General features: G+C 55.3%; 2 protein-coding genes across 4 annotated transcripts in view; one reads left to right on the plus strand and one right to left on the minus strand.

Annotated features, from left to right (window-relative positions):
* SLA (Src like adaptor) overlaps nucleotides 1-11,347 on the minus strand; it is a 35,716-nt gene extending 24,369 nt beyond the window's left edge. Inside the window, exon 1 of one of the 3 annotated variants that reach the window (XM_066379556.1) lies at nucleotides 11,100-11,347. Coding sequence is in view for 1 of the 3 variants with exons in the window: in XM_066379555.1 (XP_066235652.1) it covers nucleotides 2,893-2,978 (86 nt within the window). In the remaining 2 variants the exon portion in view is untranslated. Of the gene's footprint in view, nucleotides 1-2,892; nucleotides 3,571-11,099 lie in introns of those variants that run through there. The other 2 variants (XM_066379557.1, XM_066379555.1) reach the window with 2 other exon arrangements.
* The window catches only part of TG (thyroglobulin), a 228,179-nt gene that overhangs the window by 160,309 nt on the left and 45,863 nt on the right, over nucleotides 1-22,007 (plus strand). The window lies entirely within an intron of this gene.

Genomic DNA, 22,007 nt, shown 5'->3' on the forward strand with positions numbered 1-22,007 from the left:
TTTGGGGACACGTTAATGACCTCTTCCTACCTGCTTTGGGGAATCGTAATAAAATGACATTGGGTTGTGGCTGGGAAACTCACAGATAAAGCTTATGAAAGAAACCCTTACGAACACAGCCCGACCGAAAAACCCGTGTGGATTATTGCCGTTGATAGTCTTTTCTGATCGCTCATAATGATGAGCGTTCACATGGTGGGCCCCCCTGCAAGTGGTTTCAAAGGGGACTTAGATGGTGACGGCGGAAAACGGTCCTCCCACCCGCCTGACGCGCACAGGCCACACCTGCGCGGCGTACCTGCCTCACGGAGACAAACAGGGGAATGGATGGGGCCGGTCCCCAGCCGCGTGTGCAGCCCAACTAGAAACTTGCCTGCACCCCATTCTTTGTAGTTTAGGATCAAGGCTTTGAAAGCTTGAAAGGGTCAAAAAGTCACCCGGGGCCAACCGCACTGGACCTCAGATCCTTCCTCTGCGCGCTGTCACCTCGGGTCCTGGAACACCCTGTGCTCTCGGAGCCAGGCCTTGCAGAGGCCGGGGGCGGGCTGCGCCACTTCCTGATTCTGGAGGGGGGAGGGGAGACGGGGGATAAACTGTGTATTAGGGAACAAGGGCAGCCCAAACAAGTGTTTTCTGAAAGCGAACATGTTTTAAATATTTACACGAGCAGGCTATCAGTCGTGACTCACACTAGTATATGGTAATAGAATGGCGCTGCTCCGAAGGTAACTGCAGAAGTTTGCAGAGACTGTATAAACTCCTCACGCCCCGCAGAAGGCCTCACGTTCAAAGTTAAGCATCTCCTCTTGTTCTAACCACGAAGGCTTTTGTGCCCAGAAACGACAGGGCAGGGGAAGGGTGAGCCGCTCCCAATGCGAGGCCGGGCCCCCCCTTCTCTGTCTCGCGTACTTTGCCCCAAATACAAGGCCAAGAGGACAGCCTGATGGGGCACTTTCCTGCAGCCTGGCGGGTTTCGACAGCGTCAGCCTGGCTCCAGAGGCAGGGGACACATTTTCTTTGTCCCCGGCCCCTAGCCTGTTGCATGCAGTCAATTAAAAAAAAATACTCCTACGAAAGAAGTGCTTAAGAAACCATGCCTGGTAGAAAGAGCAGCAGCCACTTTCCAGTTGTTCAGCAGACACTCCCCAGGGTGTCCTGTGCTGGGACCCTGAGCCCGCAGGCACGGGGTCCCCCCCACCTGGATGCGTCTGCGGAGGGAGCAGGCCTGCAGCCTCTGAGAACCTGGAGGGGCTGGCAGCCGCATGGTGTGCACAGACGTCCCATCAAGGCCTCCCGCTGCCCCTGTCCTGTGCTGGGACCCTGAGCCCGCAGGCACGGGGTCCCCCTCACCTGGATGTGTCTGCGGAGGGAGCAGGCCTGCAGCCTCTGAGAACCTGGGGGGGCTGGCAGCCGCATGGTGTGCACAGACGTCCCATCAAGGCCTCCCACTGCCCCTGTCCTGTGCTCAGTGCCTTCCTGGAGCACCCCTGTCACCCCAGTCCCTTGGCCCTCCTATCTGTCATTGCCAAGGCCTCTGGGCTGCTGGGGAAAGCCCCTGGGGCCGGCTGAGGAGCCGCCCAGATGGGACAATCCTGCAGAGACAGCCCTGAACCATGTGCATGGGCCTCCCCCGTTCACTCTCTCTCGTGTCCGTCCCATACCGCCGAGCACTGCTCTGTCTCCCACTCTCACGACAACGCCGTTCTGTTTCCTGCAGCCCGACATTTGGTGTTAAGAACATATCCTAAGACCAGAGATGGTGCCTTTAACCTCATACCGAGAACACCCATGTAGGGCGTCACCCCTCCCTTGCCAGACACCCCCGGGCCCGTCCCTCTGCCTGTCTTCCTTCCTTCCCTCTCCCTCTCCTCCTGAGTCACTCCCCGGCAGAAGGGTCCCTCTCCCTCTCCTCCTGAGTCACTCCCCGGCAGAAGGGTCCCTCTCCCTCTCTCCTATCCAGCACACCTCCAGGAAAAGCCCCTGGAAAAGGCTCGCTTCTGTAGGCCAGTGAATGCCAACTTCCTCTCTTCCCAACAACTCAGTAATTCTCAAACATCTGTGGGCTATTCTAGGGGGTGGGGGGCCATGGAATATAGTACAGGGGGAGGGAAAAAACCGACTTGAAACTTGCGTTTTTCAGACGGGAAAACTGGGACCCCTCCAAGAGAAGAAACATACCCAGGGCCTCAAGATGAGCAGGGTACGGCGGGTCCTGGGCATCTGGGTCCTTGTGCTCTGACATACGCCCCCGCCCTGCCTCTGTCCAAAGGGCGGCGCGCAGGCTGGGGTGGGGGCCGGCTCCCGAGCCCACCGCATCCCACTCTGGGCGGGGAAACCCATCAGGCTCCCCAGCCCCTCGATGGTCTGCTTGCCGGCTGCCGCTAGTCTCCAGGAAGGAGTTAACTTATCGGAAAGAGGCTTTTGTTGGGGAAGAGTGAGAGGCGTCCCCGGAGGACAAGAGCCGGAGTCTCCCTAATGAAATGGCTGAACAATTTGATTTAATCTGTGACAGTTTTTATGCAGGAGCTGGAGGTGGGAGAGGGTGATGAGACATAATTGCTTCCAGGAACAATACGGAGAGGGCCGAAGAGAAGCGAGTTAATTAACTCTGGTGCTACAAGATTCGCAATTTCTCTCTCCCGGGATCAGAACTGGCATTCACCTAACATGGTCCTCCCAGCCCCAAGTCCTTGGCCCAACGCTATCTTCCTTGTGTGACCTGGGGCCTCAGTTTACTCGTCTGCATGAGATGAGCGGAAAGGACGCTCTCCAGAGAGAGGGCCGCTTGATTCCTTCCGGCAATCAAGACTCAGTGACTTTTTTGAACAGTATTAATAAGAGAAGAGAACCTCCATCCCTCCCGTGAGCAGTCCCATGAGACAGAAGTCCTACCTGGTCTTTATACTCCTCAGGACCAAGGGAAGGCGGGTGGGGCGTGCTCTGCGCCCACCTCCTGGTGGGCAGTTAGCAGCCGCCATCGTGGTTAACCCTCCAGCCTCCCGTTCCTCGCTCACCTGCTGGGGGCGGAGGTCAGCCAGCTGGCTCACCAGCCACGGAGCCCTGGGAGGCAGGGGGCACACGACCTCTCCTTGACTTCAGAACCCGCATGCATTCCCCAGGGCCATGCTGCTGTCTCTCCACGGGGACAAAGAAACATCCCCAAGGCGCTCTGGTCCGTGAGGGGCTGGGCACCCCTGGAGGGGACGCATGGCACGGAGAGGTCACACGCCTGCCTGCGGGGAGTTGCCCGCCAGGAATGTGGGTTGTGCCCGCTCTGGCGAGGTTTCTGTTTGACCAGCTCAAGGCCCCTTTCATCGTGTGCTCTGTGTTATCTTGTAAACATGGGGGTCAGACTTCTCAGGACCTTCGTTCCCGGGCAGTGTCCCAGGACTGTCCTGTGCACACTGTCCGCTCTGTGTTTCTACAAGCCGGGCCTCGCTGTCGCTGTCAGAGCCGAAGGTCACCGGAACCCCTTTGCAGTGTGTGACGGGGAGGGGGCCCAGGGAGGCCGGTCTGGTCTCCACAGTGAAGCCAGGAACGGCTGGAAAGTCTTGGTGACAGTTGGAATATGGAAACCTACTTAGTGACCCAGTCCTCCCTTTGGCCTTAGAATTTTCGCCACCAAAGTGTGACAACCCTAAGCTCGCTCACGTGATCTGCTTCCAATGTTGGCGAGTATGAAGCCACGGGCGGGGGCACTGGCCCTCGCTGTTCACCATGTCCAAACCCCAAGAGTCACAGTGACACCCAAACCAATCACCACCACCGTCGTGGTGACCAGCTCTGACTCTGTGCCGGGCACTGGGCTGAGCATTTTATAGCTGCCACACTCGGGGTTGCTCACAACAACTCAACGTTATAGGTGACATAAGTTAAGTGACATATCTAAGGTCATAGAACCAGTAAGGAAGAGGGCTGGGGTTCAAGCCGAGTGTGCCTAACCTGTGCTCCCAACCTCCCGGAAACGCTGTCTCGCTCTCTTGTCCTCTGGTCTAGTCTGAGAAGGCAACAGAAGGGATTATTTAAAAAAAAAAAAAAAAAGTCATCAAAGGAAACTTCAGGGGCTGTAAACTTTTGAGTGAAACTTTAGAACAAGGGACACAGAGGTCCCAATGGGTCTCTTGGATGCCAGGTGGCAACGTTTGGAAGTCCGGGTCTGGGATCTGGCTGTGGGGGGCAGTAGGGACAGGAGGAGAGAGGCCAGGGAAGGCCCACTCAAGTCCCCTGTCATGGCCATTCCTAGGTGGCCTGGCATGGTAGAGAGGCAGTCAGGAGTGAGTCACAGGGGATGTGTCATAGCAGTATTTTAAAGACTTGTGCATGCTGTGGGGGTGGGGGAGAAAAAAAAACTAGCTGTGTTTATACTATCCTCATTTTATAACATTTCAATGCATATATGTAAACAAATATTAAAGGAAATTATTTCTAAGCTGTCTCCAAGGGCTCTCTGGGCAGTGATCTTACAGGTGAAGGTATCAATTTATTTTTTACACCTTCATGAGGTCCCCATCCTCTCCTCCCACGTGCACGAGCTGCTTTTATAATCATGAGCGGGACTCGGACAGAATAAGGGAGCTTTGAAAAGGAGCTTCTGTAAAGCAGGCCTGACTGAGTTCAGATTCCAGCTCCCAGCCCTCGCCCCCCCCCCCGGCTGTGTGTCCTGTGGCAAGTTACTGTACTTCTCTGAGCCTCGGTTCTTCAAATCCATAAATTTGAGGTATAAATACGTGCCCCGAGGGATTGTTCTGAGGATTAAATTATAGATTATATCCAAAGCGGATATAAATTTGGTGACGTAGGATAGCTAACAATTTACCAAAGCCGGGATTCCTCAGGGGGTTGGATGGTCAGCTAACTCGGTGCAAGGTGAGCAAATCCCTCTCCCTCCTTGGGCCTCAGGGTCTTCAGATACGATGGGGAAATGGACTAGCCAGGGGCTCCTGGCCTTTTTGTTTCCACTGTCCTCGTTCTGTGACGGGCACCCGTTAACCTCCCCGCTGACCTGGGACTTGCCCAGCGCTGCCTGGGGTCTGACAGTCTGCGTGAGGGACAATAAGAGCTGGGACAGGGACCTGACATCAGTTGGTTTCCCTGCCAAGGATCTTGCAGGATTTCCGGGGGCACCCCACCACATCCTGACCTCGCTAGACAGGTGCACCTGCCCCTGTGACCCACATTGTTCCCTGCGCCCCTCTCGGGCAGGTGCAGCTGAAGGCCTGCCGACCAGCCCCGCCTCCTTCTCCTTTGCCCGTATGGGGCGGGGCAGCCCTGGTCGCCGCGGGGCACTGAGCAGGGCGGGACCGACGGAGAGCAGGCACGCTGCTCAGAAAGACCCACCGGCCATCACAGCCTCGTGGAGAAGCCTTTGGCGTGCACTCATCCAGGATGTTTCAAACCTCGTGGTTTGAAACCTGTTTTAAGAAAGTTTCCCCAGAAGCTCCTAACATAAACTAGATAAAAGCAAGCTGCTGGTTGGGGCTGGCGGGTCAACCCTCTTGCCTTTCTCTGCCCCCTGCTATGACACCTCAGTCCTAGGATATCATAAAGCACCGATCGAAAAATAGTAATTCAGTTCTCCCTCATATTGTGCGTGTGTGCGTGTGTGTGTGCATGTGTGTGTTTATAGGCTCAGAGGGGACAAGCAGCCTGCTCATGGGCACACAGCAAGAAGTCTGGACAAGTGCTTTGCAGTTTTGTCCAGCGCTCTGTCTACCATAGGACAGCTACCGCCCACTGGTCACCGGGGCTGCGGGTCTGACACATGTCCATGAGCCTGTGGTCTGACCTCTTCTACCCCTGGGTGCCCAGAAGGAGATCTCATGGACTTTCAGGCCAACAGGAAGGCTCAGCTATGTCCTAAGACCAGGATGGAAGCATCCTATAAAATATTTTATGGTCATTTTAGGATATCATAGGAAGAAGCCAGCTTTGCGGCCAGTTGGCGCTGGGGAAAATTTCAGTTTTACCCCTTATTAGGTCACTAAACTACTTTCCATTGTTTCTTTAAAAAAAAAAAAAAAAAGGCCACGGCCATATCGGCCTTACTGGGTTTCCCCACGTCAGGATCCGCGAGCAGGTGTGACAGGATGCGCAGGCTCCGGGGAATCTCCGCGGCTTGTCCCCGCGCCGGCGGAGCCTGTGACCGGAGATGGCTCCCCACACCTGGCGGGAGTCTGTGAAGTGGTGTCTGGCCTTATAGCTCACTGAAATCAAAAGTAACAATCCACCCCACCCCCACCTCCATTTCTCTCTCGTCTAAATCAGCTTTTCATACACCGCGGCTCTGCGCGACCCAGGACTGGCGGGACACGGTGCCACCTGGGCTGTGACTGCTGGACCCCGAACACATTTCCTTCCAAAGACCGTACTGCCAACGGGGCTGGACCCCAGGCCCAGACCCGGACACCTACATCACCTATAATCCGGCTGACGTCACGAGCAGTGACAGCGGAAAAGAGACATCAGATGACACCGAACGCAGTTCCATAGCGTGGGGAAACAGTGAATTCAAGAGTAGAATTTTTTTTTTTTTAATTTCATATGGCCCCTAGGAAGTGCAGGCGTCTTTAGGAGGGCAGTGGACAGGGACTGGCGTGGAGGTGGTAAGGGCCGTCTGGGCAGCCGGACCCAGGGGACTGTCAAGTTAGCAACTCTTTATTATTGTCACACGTCCCAGCAAGACTTCGCTTTGCTTTGTATTCACACACGTGACTCACCAACGTGGCTCCTAAACTGATCAGGGGAGATTGAAATCTATCTTTTGCCTCCTAATAGCCTTTGCTTCCACTGAGCCCCCTGCCCAGGGCCCGTGCCCCTCACCGTGAGTCACTTGTCAAAGCACGCGGGTGCCAGGGGTGCAGACGGCTGGACTGCTCGTCCTCAGCTCACCTCTCCCCGCCTTCCCTCCTCAGACCACCTGCCCTGCCCTCCCAGTGGACAGTCACTTTGACAGGGGTCTGTGTCGTTGTTCGGTGAGTAACAGAGTGCTGTGAGGACAGAGACCTCAGCTCTGGTTCTGTTCCAGGCTGGAACAGGAGATGGGTGTGTGCCTAGGGGAGACCTGTCGCTCTCCTTATGCCTTTTGACCAGCAGGGAACGGGGCTCACCCAGCTGGTCAGAGGTGGGAGCAGGGTATGAACCTGGGGGTCTGGCTCCGGAGTCTAGCCAGCTCTTAACCGCTACGCTGTCAGGCACAGGGATTGGCTGGAGGGTCGCTGAGAGCGGGCTCTGTCCTTGATTATGACGACCTCATGCTGCTACTCCTCTGTGTGCGAGAGGGTCATGTGTGTCACAGGGGGTGGACCCATCGGTGTCTTGGTCGAGTAGTAAATCAAGAATTGGGTCCTGACACTTTGGGCATGAGGAATTTGTATTCAGAGGGTGTAAGTTTTAAGCTGATCATCCCTGTGACTTGGAGGGGACGATGGGGAGGGAGGGGGACATGGCACGTCGGTGTATCGGTAAGGAGCATGGCTGACCCCCCGCCCCCAGGGCTCATGTGAGAGTTAAAATTTAATGGACTCTGCTGACTAAACTGGCTCCTCTCTCCTCTCTGTTTTGGGGTCTGCTTGCTCCCTGGACGGTACACACCTCAATTTGTCATTACATGTTTGTTTCTTTAAGTCTGAAAACCCCCAGGCTGTCAACTTCCTGAGAACACAGTCCATTGCTGTTATATTCCTCAGTGAAAAGTCAGGACATAGCAGGTGCCCGGCACATAGCGAGTGCTCACTTAACTTGGTTTAGTGGCTGGAGGTACTGTCTACCGAGTGCCCGGCACATAGCGAGTGCTCACTTAACTTGGTTTAGTGGCTGGAGGTACTGTCTACCGAGTGGCCGGCACATAGCGAGTGCTCACTTAACTTGGTTTAGTGGCTGGAGGTACTGTCTACCGAGTGGCCGTCACATAGCGAGTGCTCACTTAACTTGGTTTAGTGGCTGGAGGTACTGTCTACCGAGTGCCCGGCACATAGCGAGTGCTCACTTAACTTGGTTTAGTGGCTGGAGGTACTGTCTACCGAGTGGCCGGCACATAGCGAGTGCTCACTTAACTTGGTTTAGTGGCTGGAGGTACTGTCTACCGAGTGGCCGTCACATAGCGAGTGCTCACTTAACTTGGTTTAGTGGCTGGAGGTACTGTCTACCGAGTGGCCGGCACAGGGCTGTGCTTCCAGGGGCAGCCTGAGCCCCTCAAGGTGATCGTTTCCTCCTAAGGACAAGCGGGAGGACAATCCCCACTTCCTCCTGAAGCTCTCTGAGTCCCCGCTTCCTCCCCACCCCCACCCTCAGAGTCCTCCTCTGGCCACAGTCTCAGCTGCCTGGAAGGTGCCCGGGAGGGAACTGTGTGATGTTGCAAAGCTGTTTGGCAGCAGAAGGGAGCCAGCGAGGCTTGGAGCCCCCCCTGTTTCTGTCTGCAGCTGAGTTACCATCATGAAACGAGCCCCCTCCCTCCTCTGCTGGTTCTCAGATGGGAGGAAGTGGTTTGGCCCCACGGTATTTATTTCCTTTGGAACTCTTGGGGAAGAGAGAGAGGGAGGAAGTCATTCACGTGGTATGGCCTCAATGCATATTTATTAATGGAAGGGATGGATGGATGGATGGGTGGATGGATGGACGGGTAGAAGTACTAACAGGGCCCTCCGGTTCCTGACAAGAACCACATGGTCCGGCGTGACATGCTGGAAATCCTTAATGAGAATTTTAAGCCCCAGCCTCTCTCAGCGCCGGGGGACATAAATTCCTGCCGAATGTCAAATGAAAAATTAAAACCCAGCAGCATTTATGAATGCAGGAAGCTGCGGTTTTACCGGAATGAATAATTTTGAGTCTTTAAGAGGCATACTCCCCCTTGGAAATGTGTTGCTAGCTCTCAAAACTCAGAGTGGGGGATTTTTTTTTTTCTGTATTAGGAAAATGATTTCAGTTTGTCGCAATGCAAACCTACTCCTGTCTGCCTCATTTACTCTATCAGATGGAGGAACAAGCAGAAATTAGCACTCAGAAAAATGGAGAAGTAGTCTACACTCTGCTGGCTATATATATAGTTGGATCCATAGTCATTAACACAGCCTGTTACCCCGTCTCCTGCCTAGAAGTACCCCAGTCAGTTAATGCACGTACTTCAGCTGTCTGGGTTCAGAATGGTATTAATAGCCACTATTTAGTATTTAGCATCTCCTGCATATTGTAGATAACCCTGTTACAAAAGCATGAGGAGGCTGATATTTTTAAGAAAAGGAAACTAACACTCAGAGAGGCAGAGTGACTTGCTCAGAGTCACACAGCTCCCTGGCGGTTGACCCAGAACGCTGAGTGAGGTGTGGCCGATCAAGTCAGAGACTTGCCATGAAGCTGCCTCGCTGCCCTGGTTCTGAATCTGTTGGAGACACAGGCGTCTAAGTAGACTTCAGTCTGTCCGTTTCATGGGTTTTTAATATACAGTATTAACAGTATATTCTCTAGCATGCTCCTAACTGGAGAATTTCAACTGCAGAAGACTTTGCCAGACCTTTGATTTGGGCTTCCCTCCCCAATTTTAAAAGGACCACAGCCCAGTTTAGAGGCTTGTGGCTCAGTGTCGCATAGCAAACCACAGAACGACAATTTGCAGAATACGGGGTGTGTTTCTCCTAAAAGGAAGAGCAGCGCTTTAAATATGCACTTTAGTCCTTCACCTGCTTACTCTCCCTGAGGCTCCCCACCCCCACCCCACTGACCTCAGCCCTTAGAGCAGGGGTCCCCAAACTTTTTACACAGGGGGCCAGTTCACTGTCCCTCAGACCGTTGGAGGGCTGGACTATAAAAAAAACTATGAACAAATCCCTATGCACACTGCACATATCTTAAAGTAAAAAAACAAAACGGGAACAAATACAATATTTAAAATAAAGAACAAGTAAATTTAAATGAACAAACTGACCAGTATTTCAGTGGGAACTATGCTCCTCTCACTGACCACCAATGAAAGAGGTGCCCCTTCAGGAAGTGCGAGGGGGGTGGATAAATGGCCTCAGGGGGCCGCATGCGGCCTGTGGGCCGTAGTTTGGGGACCCCTGCCTTAGAGCCTCTCGCTGCTGTGTGACTCGGACAAATCACTTGACTTCTCTGAGTCTTGGGTTGTTTTGTGGTTTTTTTTTTTTTTTGTTTTTTTTTAAATTTTTCAAAAGCAAAGAATAATAATAATCTTAACAGAATTACCCTGAAGATTGCAGGAAAACAGCTTTCCCTGCGACACCCCTCCCCTGCCCCTTGGCGGGGCAGATGCTATCCTTTCCCGTTCCTGTGCATGACCCCAATTCAGGACATTTTGAGCCTAACATCATGATTATTTTCCTGACACCGGGATTTCTGGGCACCTGGAAACCTCGAAGACTGTGGGGTGTGCCACATTCTTTAGAGAATTCTAGTTCTCCAATCCTCTTCTAGCCCCTGCCCCGTGCACACGCTCCAGACTTTGATCTTTACTGCCTGTTATTATCTATCACTGTTGGCATTATTCCGAAGCAGATCCACGTAAGCCAGACTCCCAGAAGCGCTACAGCGACCATTCAGCCTCTCTGGGCTGCAGGAACCCCAGACATCCTGCCTCCTGACTGACAGCATCCATTGCCCACCTCCTCTGTGTCTGCATTGACCCGGGCACTTGGCATATGCAAGCTCGTATAGTCTGCCCAACGCCTATGTGAATAGGGCCCCGTCCTTGTCACTTCACAGAGGAGGGAATACAGGCCCAGAGGGGTGAAAATGACTTGCCCAAGGCCACGCGGCTCAGAAGGCAGTCTGGTCACAAGCAGCAGCCGCCCTTCGGCAGAGCCCTGCTGTGTGCCAGGCAGTTCTGCAGCTGCAGTCCCCCACCGGGTGCCGGTGCCCGGCCCAGACGTTCCACCCCTTCTTGTCTATAGTCACGCATTAACTCTTCAGTGAGCCGCCGTGATGTTCTGGGCGCTGTTAGGCTCTCGGGTCTCACTTTAGACACTGCTCGGCCCGTTCAGGCAGAGAGCTTCTCTGTCTCCAGAAGGTCGCCTGCCCCACCGCCCGCTGTGCACCGTAGAGGTCCTGGTTCTCCCACCCAGCCCCCGCCACATCCCCCCCCCCCATACCTTCAGAGGCTGGACATGGTCTCCCCTGGGAGTCGCCGCTGCGGGGCCGCCGGGATCTCCATCACCGCCGCTCCGTCAGCCGCTGCTGCTCCGGCGGAGTGAGCCGGTGGCCAGGCCTCCCGCGGGTGTGGACAAGCCCATGCTATCAAGAAGAACAGCGGTTGCTAAACGTGCCCCACACTTCCTCTGCAAGAAACGGGGAAGGCGCGGGCCTTGCCGAGGGGGCCGGTTCCTGTTTTCAGTTACCACCCCGAGCGGGCTCCTCTCTGTAAGGACAGGGAAGGCAGCGGCGTTATTTATTTATTTATTTATTTATTTATTTATTTATTTATTTATTTACTTTTTTGGCAAAGCACTTGGGAATATGGGCCGCTTGATTCTGAATGCCCAGGCTTTCAGAGGCCGGGACGTTATTTCTCTAATTAAAAGGCCGAGGAAGCTGAACAGGAACGCGCTCACGGCCCCTGGAGCTCGGCGGGTCCAAGGAGCCTCAACTTCTCCTTTTCACAGTTTCCCAATTCTTACTGCTTCCTGAGGTCCCTGCCAACTCAAACCCAGAGCAGAGCTGCTGGCCCCTGCTCTGCCAGGGACCGGGTTTCCATCGGCAGAGGCTTAAAATAGTGGCATCGGAGCCCCTCTGCAGAAAGGAGCTGCCCACCAGCCTTCCTGGCGAGACCTCCTGCCCCTCAGCTGGGCTAGCCCGGGAGGAGCCGGGCAGGTTGTGAAAAACAGGTGGTCGATGCAAGCTGACTAAGAAGACATGGCAGCCGAAGGCAGCGTGTGATGCTCGACTAGGTCCCAGGTCAAGGGAAAAGGACTAGAAAGAGTACCACTGCGACGGTGGGGTGGTGGGGTGCAAATACATCAACCGCATTAGAGGATGCGACGTCCACGTTCATTTTCTTGGGTGTGACAAGGACATTGCAATTGTGTGGGAGGGTATGTCAGGTCTTAGGGGATACGAGCTGATGTATTTGGGGTTTTAGGTGTCAGGGCGTCTCTAACTTTCAATAGTTCCCTGAAAGAAAAAGAAATGTAAAAACTAAATAAAGAGAAAGAAAATGAGAGAGACAGAAAGCAAAATATTCCTATTGGAGGAATTCAGGCAAAGGGCATTTGTACTTTGTGCTATTTCATCTTTTTGATAGGCTTAAATTTAAAAAAAAAATAATAATGCATAGCTTCCTGTTCATAACATGCAAGTCACAGGCAGGGAGCCCAGCACCCGGGCTGAAGGGCTTGTCAGTAGAATGTGGACTTCAGACAGGACCGCTTGGGAATTGTCCACTTGAGCTGGGAGTGCCAGATGAGGGCCGTGCTGGGGCTGCTTCTGAGAGCCCGGGACGGCGCCCTTCCCCCCGCCCACCTCACAGAGGGTCCGGTGGCGTGCCCAGAATCGCACAGCTGGTCCTGGAGCAGAACCCGGGCCAGTGTCTCTGGCTGGTGAGGCACAGCCCCAGCCCAGCAGGACTGACACGGCCATCCGGGGACAGTCATTTAGAAACCTCACTCGGGGTACTTATCGAAGATGAATTAAAAACATCAGGGCTGCTTCTAAATTTAGAAGGAACGCTATACTAGATAGATGCTTCCTTAGACAACGTGTGAAAATACCCGCTGGGCGCAGGGCACCCTGGGAAGGTACAGAGGAAGCGTTGCAAAAGCAGAACGGGCAATTTGCCGAGGAGGGGAAGAGCAGACCGGCAGAACTATGTGTAAGCGGAGGTTCCTTTCCCCAAAAAATTCACAAGGAGGCACAGAAGGGGTTTGAGCCGAGACTCAGAAGGCATGAGCTTGATGGCAACTTTTCAAAAATCAACACTGAGAATCTACGATGAGTTAGTTAGACTCCGAATTTAGTCAATGGAACTTCGCTGGAATCCAGATGTGCACAGATAACCAAGGACACCCTGTCCCGACTGAGCCTGCCTGCTCCCCTCTCGGGGAGCCATGATGGGGAAACAGATGGAAGTGTGGCCGCTATCAGTTATGGTGACAGCTGGAAGGGAAGGAGACGGTTAATAGGACAGAGGGGCCCAGGGCGGTTGGTGGAGGGGGCACCGTGGGCCCTAAGAAAGCTCCAAGTCTGATGGTAGAGGCGGGCGGCCGCTAGGCAGGGACTGTAGAGGGATGTTCACTAAAAAACACATCTGGTGCAGAAGAAGAAGCTCGGAATGTGGAACCCCGGGGCCGGGGTTGCAATATCCGCTCTGCTCATTTTTGTTGGGTAACTGAGTGACCCGGGGTGCTGCTGCTCATGTCCCCTGGCCTGGATGTTTCGTCATCTGCCTTTTCAGCTTTGGGGTAACTGACAGGAATCAGCAACACTTGAGAAAATGTTCCTAAAACTGCTGTCCATGCTGCTAGGAGGCCTGAGCTGTGGCCTGAGCCCGGGGAAGGGGGGGAGGGGAGGAAGTTTGGAGCGTAAGTGTGGGGTCAGGCCTGGCCCGGCGACCGGCAGGAGGCTCCACGTCCGAGCCGGCGGAGACACGCAGGCCTGTCTGTGTGGAGAGCACCCGACTCCGGAGGGCTTGGTCGGTCCCTTCGCCATCAGCGCCCAGGCTCCCGGCCACAGGGCAGGTTAGCAAGGCGCCCCCAACAGGCTTGAAGGTTGGTTAATGAAGTCCGAGGCTGCAGACCTCACTTTACTGAAATGAAATAGTTCACTATGCAAACAACCAACTCGTTGCACGTAGGCCGTGGTGAGCCACGGAGCCATGTTCCGTTCCCCCGCTGGGGTTTGGGCCCATCTGCTGAGTCAGGCAAAGGAAGCCCGTTTCTCCAGAGGCTGGTCTCGGGAGATCCAGGCTCTGGGAGGTACAGGTGACTCAGTATGGCAGTACAGGTGACTCAGCATCGTGTGGCAGTACAGGTGACTCAGCACTGTGTGGCAGGAATGCAGTGTTTAAGCCCCGCGCTTCACAGCTCGGTCTGATATTACCAGATCCCCAGTTCTCCTCGGAGTATTTTTCCTTCTTTCTGTTTAAATGTGGGAAACGTTAGAAGAGGAAAGAAACAACCTCAAGAACCAGTGAACCCTTTCTCCACGGAGAGAATCACGGGCGTGTTAACTCACGCAGGAGGGAAGTTCAGTGGGCGTGGATCAAATGCGAGGCGTTGTATGTACTCCGTGCCACAACACGGTCGATGGGGTTCTCGCGCCCAGAGAGGGCTGAAACCACAGGACCTTCAAGGTCCTGTGCAAACTAGAAGTTCTCTGAGAGCCAAGTTTGTGCCCCTTCTGTGGCTGGATAAGTCCTGAGTCATTCATTCATTCGATCGTTTATTCGGCAAGTGTGTGTCGAGCACCTGCTGTGTGTCGGGCGCGGCTCTGGGTGCCGCGGTAGAGAACCCCACAAGTCACGGCGTAGAAGGTGACCGAGGGGATGGGAGCAGTAAGGAGAACCCCCACCCGGGGAGACAGTTTTGTAAGGAGCCCAACGTGACACCAAAGAGCTGATCAAGAAGAAGAAGGATCAGGTAAAGCAAATGTCAAGGGCAAAGGTTCAGGGCTGGAAATGTTTGGTGTAGTCAGTGAGAAGAAATTAGGGACAAGGAACTAATATTTGGGGAAAGAGCCAGGCGAGGAACTTAGTGGTTGCTTCTGGTACCAACGGATCCTCCCTAGCGGCTGCGTGTGGCCACACTTCAGCCGAAGAAACCGAGGTCCTAGGGTTGGACATACCTACCTGCTCTAGGTCACCCAGCTGACGAGTGACTCTGCCCAGGTCTAGCTAAGTAGCTTCTGGAGGTGAGCTCACTGTCACTGTTGGGCTGGCCTGCTATGGGACCTTCCCACTGCTTTCCTCACACCACTGCAGCCTGATGTCCCCAAACAAGACAGAGGTCCTTGTCACCGTTCTGCTGCAGCCCCTGCCCTAGTCTCCCGATTCCCACTCCACCCCTTTCCCTGGTGTTGATGCTCATCCCAGTTTGTCCCCACCCTCCTTCCATGACAGTGCCCCCACTCCGCGCCTCCACGCCCCTCTCGCCCCAGGGACTGGCTGTGTCCCTCTGCCCTCACGCGGCCTCCCGCCTGTTCACCATTCGCTTGGCCAGTGTCCGTCCCTCCCTGTGTGGTGTGCCCTCTTTCCTGCAAGTCTTGAGCTGGAGCTCGCCTGGTCCGCATGTCCTCCCGCCCTCCCCCAGCCCCAGGCGGGTGCTGCCTCCCCAGAATGCCCCTTGGCGTTCTGCCTGCCGTGCACAAGACACGTGACGATCGGAGTCAAAAACAAAGGGGGGGGGGGACCCGAGATATTTGGGAACTGGGTAACCTTGCAAAGTTTTCTCCATTTCTCTGGGAGCCTAAGTGGCGTCACTATTCCTATTTCCTCCCTGGTCTTCAGAGTCCTTGGGAGAATGTGTGTAGACTAAGTAGCAGAGTGCTGGGCACAGACTGGGAGGGGGGCACTGGCTGTGGAGGTCTCCCTTTCCTTTCAAAGTGGAATGTGAGCTTGGGAAGGCAGGGACACGCCTAACACAGGACCGCTGAGCCTAGCACCGAGCCTGGCCCCCCAAAGAGCTGACCCTTCATTATTTGCCCAATGAATGAACAAGTGATGGGCCTGCCTTCTAGACCAGAGCACAGGCTTTGTGACTCCTGACTCTTCCCTCTGGGGAAGATGACACGCTCACACTGAAAATCATCTGGGAGAGACAGAGACCGGACCCTATTGCTGCTTTAGAAATGGGGGTTCGCCCTGGCCGGTTGGCTCAGCGGTAGAGCATCGGCCTGGCGTGCGGGGGACCTGGGTTCGATTCCCGGCCAGGGCACACAGGAGAAGCGCCCATCTGCTTCTCCACCCCCCCTCCTTCCTCTCTGTCTCTCTCTCCCCCTTCCGTAGCCAAGGCTCCATTGGAGCAAAGATGGCCCGGGCTCTGGGGATGGCTCCTTGGCCTCTGCCCCAGGCGCTAGAGTGGCTCTGGTCACGGCAGAGCGACGCCCCAGAGGGGCAGAGCATCGCCCCCTGGTGGGCAGAGCGTCGCCCCTGGTGGGCGTGCCGGGTGGATCCCGGTCGGGCGCATGCGGGAGTCTGTCTGACTGTCTCTCCCCGTTTCCAGCTTCAGAAAAATACAAAAAAAAAAAAAGAAAAAAAAAAAAGAAATGGGGGTTCGTGTTTCTGGAACCATCTGCAGACTTGGTTAAGTGGTCCATCTGGCTTGAGCTGAAGTCCCCGGCTGCAGCGGGACTTAATTGTTTATGTCATCAGAATGTCCTTGTGTTTCTTTGGGAGGCCTCTCGACTCTGAGTGTTCTCAGGAAAAAGAAACATAGAAGCTTCTTTTCCACCGTCCGTTCCTGCTGGGAGGCATTGCACAAACATGTTGATTCAGTAGAGCTGGTCCCTTCTGTCTTGCTCAACCCAGCCTGCTGCATCCACCCCCAGGGAGGCCACACGGCTTCTCAGCGTGGGGAGGTTAGATGAAGAGGTCAGCGGGCTTCCCAGAGCCCGGGAACGGCTGAGAGGGACCCACTGCAGCCTTTGCAGCTCTGCCACTTTGCTTTTCTTTCTCTCTTCCTCTGGGTGCACTAACGTACAAACTCTCTTATTCGCTACAGCTAACGCAGGCATTCATTCAGTTAAGTCAATATGATACTCAGTGAACGTTAGCCTCAGGCCAGCCAGGAAGCTAAGCTCTGAGAGGACAAGGGTGACTGTGGTGTGTGCGCTGCCATCCAGGGGCTCAGTGAACAGGGCCAGGGATGAGCCACGACGAGAGGGCAGAGCAGTGGACGTTCCAGGGAGGAAGGAGGCCCAAGGGCACAGCCCTCGACGTTGCAGTGGCCTCGAGGCTTGACGGGGGATGGTGGTCAGCTCAGCCTTGAATGTGCACAGAATCCCGAGGGCTAGACAGTCGGGAGTGCTGGCCAGGATGTTCAGTTTGTGCCTTCTCCTTTCCTTTATTCGTTTTGGGATGACTTCAGTTGCCTGGAGTTGGAAGTGACTTCGGTATCCATCAATCATCAGTCACCCCGCCTCCTGTGATCTCCTTGCCCCTCTCCAACACCCAACACCCCTGGGACGGGTGGATGAACTGACCCTCCTCAAATCAGCTCAGTGTCAGTCCCGATGTGCCCCAGCCTCCCTGACCCCCGTCGTCCTGGGCAGTTGTGTGGATTCCTCAGAGGGTCCTCACTGCCCTGACCTGCCTGCCCGGTCACCTTCCACTGTCACTGCCCTGACAGGCTTGGCTGGCTTTGTTTCTGCATTCATGTCACCTGGCACAGTGGCCCGGAATGGCCTTCCCCTCCTTTTAGAATCTTCCAGAATTGGGAGTGAGTCTCCTGTCGGGGTGACCCAGGGCTGTGGTCCTTCCACGTCACGGAGTCAGGGTCCGGTCGCAGAGCTCAGGCTCTCAACCCCTACAAAAGGTGGGGTCAAGCCGTGTCCACCCTGGTCTTGTATTCTGCCTGAAGGTGAAGTTCTCCAGTTGTCCACATGGCTCGTGTCCCGGACTGGCTCAGGCCAGGTGGCACAGGTGGGGAGGAGGGGGCCTGTCAGCGGTGGTGCCATCCCCCTGCAGCTGAGCCCAGCCGGAGGGACCTGCCCCGTCCCAGAGGCACGAAGTTTGCTGGTCACCTTGATTCCCAGCAGCAGAGCAGACACTGGGGGTCTGTGCTCACACCCTAGCTCGACCCTCTTTTCTCAGCCCCCCAAGAAAAATGCCTCTTCCTGTTGTCTCATGTAATCACCTCCAAACTCTAACAGATAATCAGTTTTGCATATGCACATGGTCGTTAATCATACCCACAGATTACTCGACTAACACATACATTATAAGTACAAAAACGTTTTAAAAGAATAAGACCACTCAACATCTATAAGTAAATATTCTAGCATTTTCTCCCCGTGCTCAGGCGTAGCGTCACATGCACGCCGTTGGGGCGACCCTGACTCAGACGGAAGCGAGGCAGGAGACAGGCATCATTGCTAAACAAGCCGGGACCTTCAGAGGGAATCTCTAAACATCCGCGCTCATCTTCCCCGATGCAAACACACAGTCTGTCTTCTGGGGAGGGCGCCGAGATCCCTGCAAACTCTTCGCAGGGACAAAGACGCGAGTCCGTCATCCCGTGACAAAGGAGACTGGGTGTGTGGCGGCGCTGGGTGGCGTCAGGCCCCGGGAGGGGTCTCATGTGGCACCCCCTTCCCCATCTCTCTATTGGTCTGACTTACAAAAGCTGGGAGTCCCGTGAAGACAGGGGCTGCCTATGTCATCAGGGGCTGACAGCAGGAGCACCATCCGCGGCCACAACAACCATCGGATGTTCCCCGGGAAGAAAAGAGCTGGCACGGGAGGCAGAGATAGAAGGACCAGGTAAAAACAAATAAATCAATAAATAATAAAATAAATAGGGAAGAACAGAAACACCCCTGCCTGTAGATGTCGAACTTCCTGACCGCCTTCGCCGCCTCCCGGCTCCGGCAGCGTCTGGCCGGCGAGAGGAGCCCGGAGACGCGATGGGATTATCCCAGATCGCAGCCCAGCTCCCAGCAGCACAGGCTGGGCCCCAGGGGTGGCAGGACGGTGCTGGCGGAGGGAGATAAGGCCGCAGAGATTAGCTTCCCCACGTGACCCTAGCCAGGCCTCTCAGCTGCTCAAGCTGGTATTTTCATCTCCCTCTCCCTCCCTCTCTCTCTCTATATATATATATAGTTATATATATTGCTATATATATTATCTATATATTATTATATATATATTGGTACAGACTTGTTTAGCAATTATTATATGTATTATATATATTATTATAATATATATTGTTATATATATATATATAACAACGATAAAACTTGCCCAACCACCACTGGGGGTGCTTTAGCAGCACAACACAAGGTGAAAAGATTGGCAACAGAATGAGTGTGGCCCCCGCGAAGCTCCCCTCTGACCCTCATCCTGTGACGCCTTCACACTTCGGGGATAAGCTCCTACCCCCCCACCCCCCGCCCCACCCCCAGCTCCTGACAGGAGTCCATTGTCATTATCTAAAGAAGACCCAGCCTAAAACTGGCTTTGAAATTTCCGATTGTCGGCCACAGTTAATTTCTTTACCCAGCAAAGCACAGCTGGTTGTGCCCAGGAGCGGGGCAGCCATGCAGGGGACAGGAGAGGACACACAAGCTCCGGGGCCGCCGTTCCTGGCCACCACAGGGCCGCCATTCCTGGTTCCTGGCCACCACGGGGCTGCCGTTCCTGGCCACCACGGGGCCGCCGTTCCTGGCCACCACGGGGCCGCCGTTCCTGGGCAACACGGGGCCGCCACTCCTGGCCACCACGGGGCCGCCGTTCCTGGCCACCACGGGGCCGCCGTTCCTGGCCACCACGGGGCCGCCACTCCTGGCCACCACGGGGCCGCCGTTCCTGGTCTACACGGGGCCGCCGTTCCTGGCCACCACGGGCGGGGCCGCCGTTCCTGGGCAACACGGGGCCGCCGTTCCTGGCCACCACGGGGCCGCCGTTCCTGGCCACCACGGGGCCGCCGTTCCTGGTCTACACGGGGCCGCCGTTCCTGGCCACCACGGGGCCGCCGTTCCTGGCCACCACGGGGCCGCCGTTCCTGGCCACCACGGGCGGGGCTGCCGTTCCTGGCCACCACGGGGCCGCCGTTCCTGGGCAACACGGGGCTGCCACTCCTGGCCACCACGGGGCTGCCGTTCCTGGCCACCACGGGGCTGCCGTTCCTGGCCACCACGGGGCTGCCGTTCCTGGCCAACATGGAGTTCCAACTCCTCAGATCGATCCGTAGCTGGCAGACTGTTTCACTGTGTTTTATTTTAGTTTGAGTAGCTATATATAACATTAGAAATAGTAATAACTGATCTCTGTAGAGTGCCTTGCCGGCTCTATTGTTTCAAGTCTCTTATTCCATTTAATTTTTGTAAGAACTTTTGAGAAATACTATGATTTGAATGGCCATTGTGGCTCATTGGAAACCTGATGTGTGTAAGCACTATAGGCATTATCGATTCATCTCCACAAATGAGTGTGCTTCTCGTCCTCATTTCCCAGTGGGGAAACTGAGGCACAGAGCACTGTAATAGATTTTCTTTTAAGGACAGACGGCGGGTAAGAGGGAATGCTGGACTTGAACCTGGCCAGGTGGGCCCCGTGGCCCATGCTCTTGATGCCATACCTTGAGACAGTATTATATACCCACCTTACAGATGGGGAAACTGAGGGCCGCGAGAGTCAAGCCATGTGCCAGGTTGTCAGCACAGGACACACTACGATTTATCTAATCCCGAAGCCCATGCGCCGTCTACTGTTCTACAACCATGATCATTTACACTTGTTTCTACCTGGTGGTGTTAGAGTGTGAAGTGGGTCCCAGGAGCAGGCCTCCCCCCTGCTGCGGCTGCTGAGAAAGTGGTCACCACAGTGGGGGGTGGTGTCAGAAAGAGTGTGAAGTGGGTCCCAGGAGCGGGCCTCCCCCCTGCTGCGGCTGCTGAGAAAGTGGTCACCACAGTGGGGGGTGGTGTTAGAAAGAGTGTGAAGTGGGTCCCAGGAGCGGGCCTCCCCCCTGCTGCGGCTGCTGAGAAAGTGGTCACCACAGTGGGGGGTGGTGTCAGAAAGAGTGTGAAGTGGGTCCCAGGAGCAGACCTCCCCCCTGCTGCGGCTGCTGAGAAAGTGGTCACCACAGTGGGGGGTGGTGTTAGAAAGAGTGTGAAGTGGGTCCCAGGAGCGGGCCTCCCCCCTGCTGCGGCTGCTGAGAAAGTGGTCGCCACAGTGGGGGGTGGTGTTAGAGTGTGAAGTGGGTCCCAGGAGCAGGCCTCCCCCCTGCTGCGGCTGCTGAGAAAGTGGTCGCCACAGTGGGGGGTGGTGTCAGAAAGAGTGTGAAGTGGGTCCCAGGAGCGGGCCTCCCCCCTGCTGCGGCTGCTGAGAAAGTGGTCACCACAGTGGGGGGTGGTGTTAGAAAGAGTGTGAAGTGGGTCCCAGGAGCGGGCCTCCCCCCTGCTGCGGCTGCTGAGAAAGTGGTCACCACAGTGGGGGGTGGTGTTAGAAAGAGTGTGAAGTGGGTCCCAGGAGCGGGCCTCCCCCCTGCTGCGGCTGCTGAGAAAGTGGTCACCACAGTGGGGGGTGGTGTTAGAAAGAGTGTGAAGTGGGTCCCAGGAGCGGGCCTCCCCCCTGCTGCGGCTGCTGAGAAAGTGGTCGCCACAGTGTAGAACGCTGAGCCCATCTGACCACAGGAGGCCAGGTGTTGGAGGGTGGGTGTGAAGGGTGTGAAGCTCTGGCCGGAAGGCACAGACACCAGGATGGGCCGGAGCCCAGGGTTTCAGCTCAGCTGGTCCAGCAGATAGCGCGTCCTCAGGAGCCCCAGGGAGCGCGTCCACGGCGGCCCCTGCCCCGGATGTGCGTTGGGAAACAAAGCGACCGGAATGAGTGACTAGGAAGAACCATCTAGGCACTTTACAAGCTGCAATTGTGGAACTGTCTTCAAAGGGCAACGTCTACCCAGTGTGTGTGTGTGTGTGTGTGTGTGTGAGAGAGAGAGAGAGAGAGAACTGCTCACTGAGAACCGCGGGGAACAACTCAGGAGCCTGCATTTTACATTCCCTGTGAAACAGGGGGCTGCTGCCACCTCGCCCATCACTCAGGTGTCACTTCTAAAGGGTGACACCTTCGCCTGCGCAATCAGTCCTTAACAAGTGCCAAGGCTTTCAATGCATTCTGACAGCCGGAAGGCGACGGAGGCAATTTGATGTAATGTTGGTGACAGATGGAAAAGGCACTTTGTCAGTTTGGCAAGAACCTGGGGGGAGAACAGGAGAGGAGAGCAAGGTGCTTTCTGAAGGGGGCGGAGCCAAGGTCCTGCCTCCGCTCCTTGTCCAAGCCGAGCTATGCCCTGGAGCCGCCCCTCCCCCCCTGTGGGGTCCCCACAGTGAGTGCCACAGCTAAGGGGGACAGT

Source organism: Saccopteryx leptura, chromosome 3, assembly GCF_036850995.1.
Source record: "Saccopteryx leptura isolate mSacLep1 chromosome 3, mSacLep1_pri_phased_curated, whole genome shotgun sequence".
In the NCBI taxonomy this organism is placed as follows: Eukaryota; Metazoa; Chordata; class Mammalia; order Chiroptera; family Emballonuridae; genus Saccopteryx; species Saccopteryx leptura.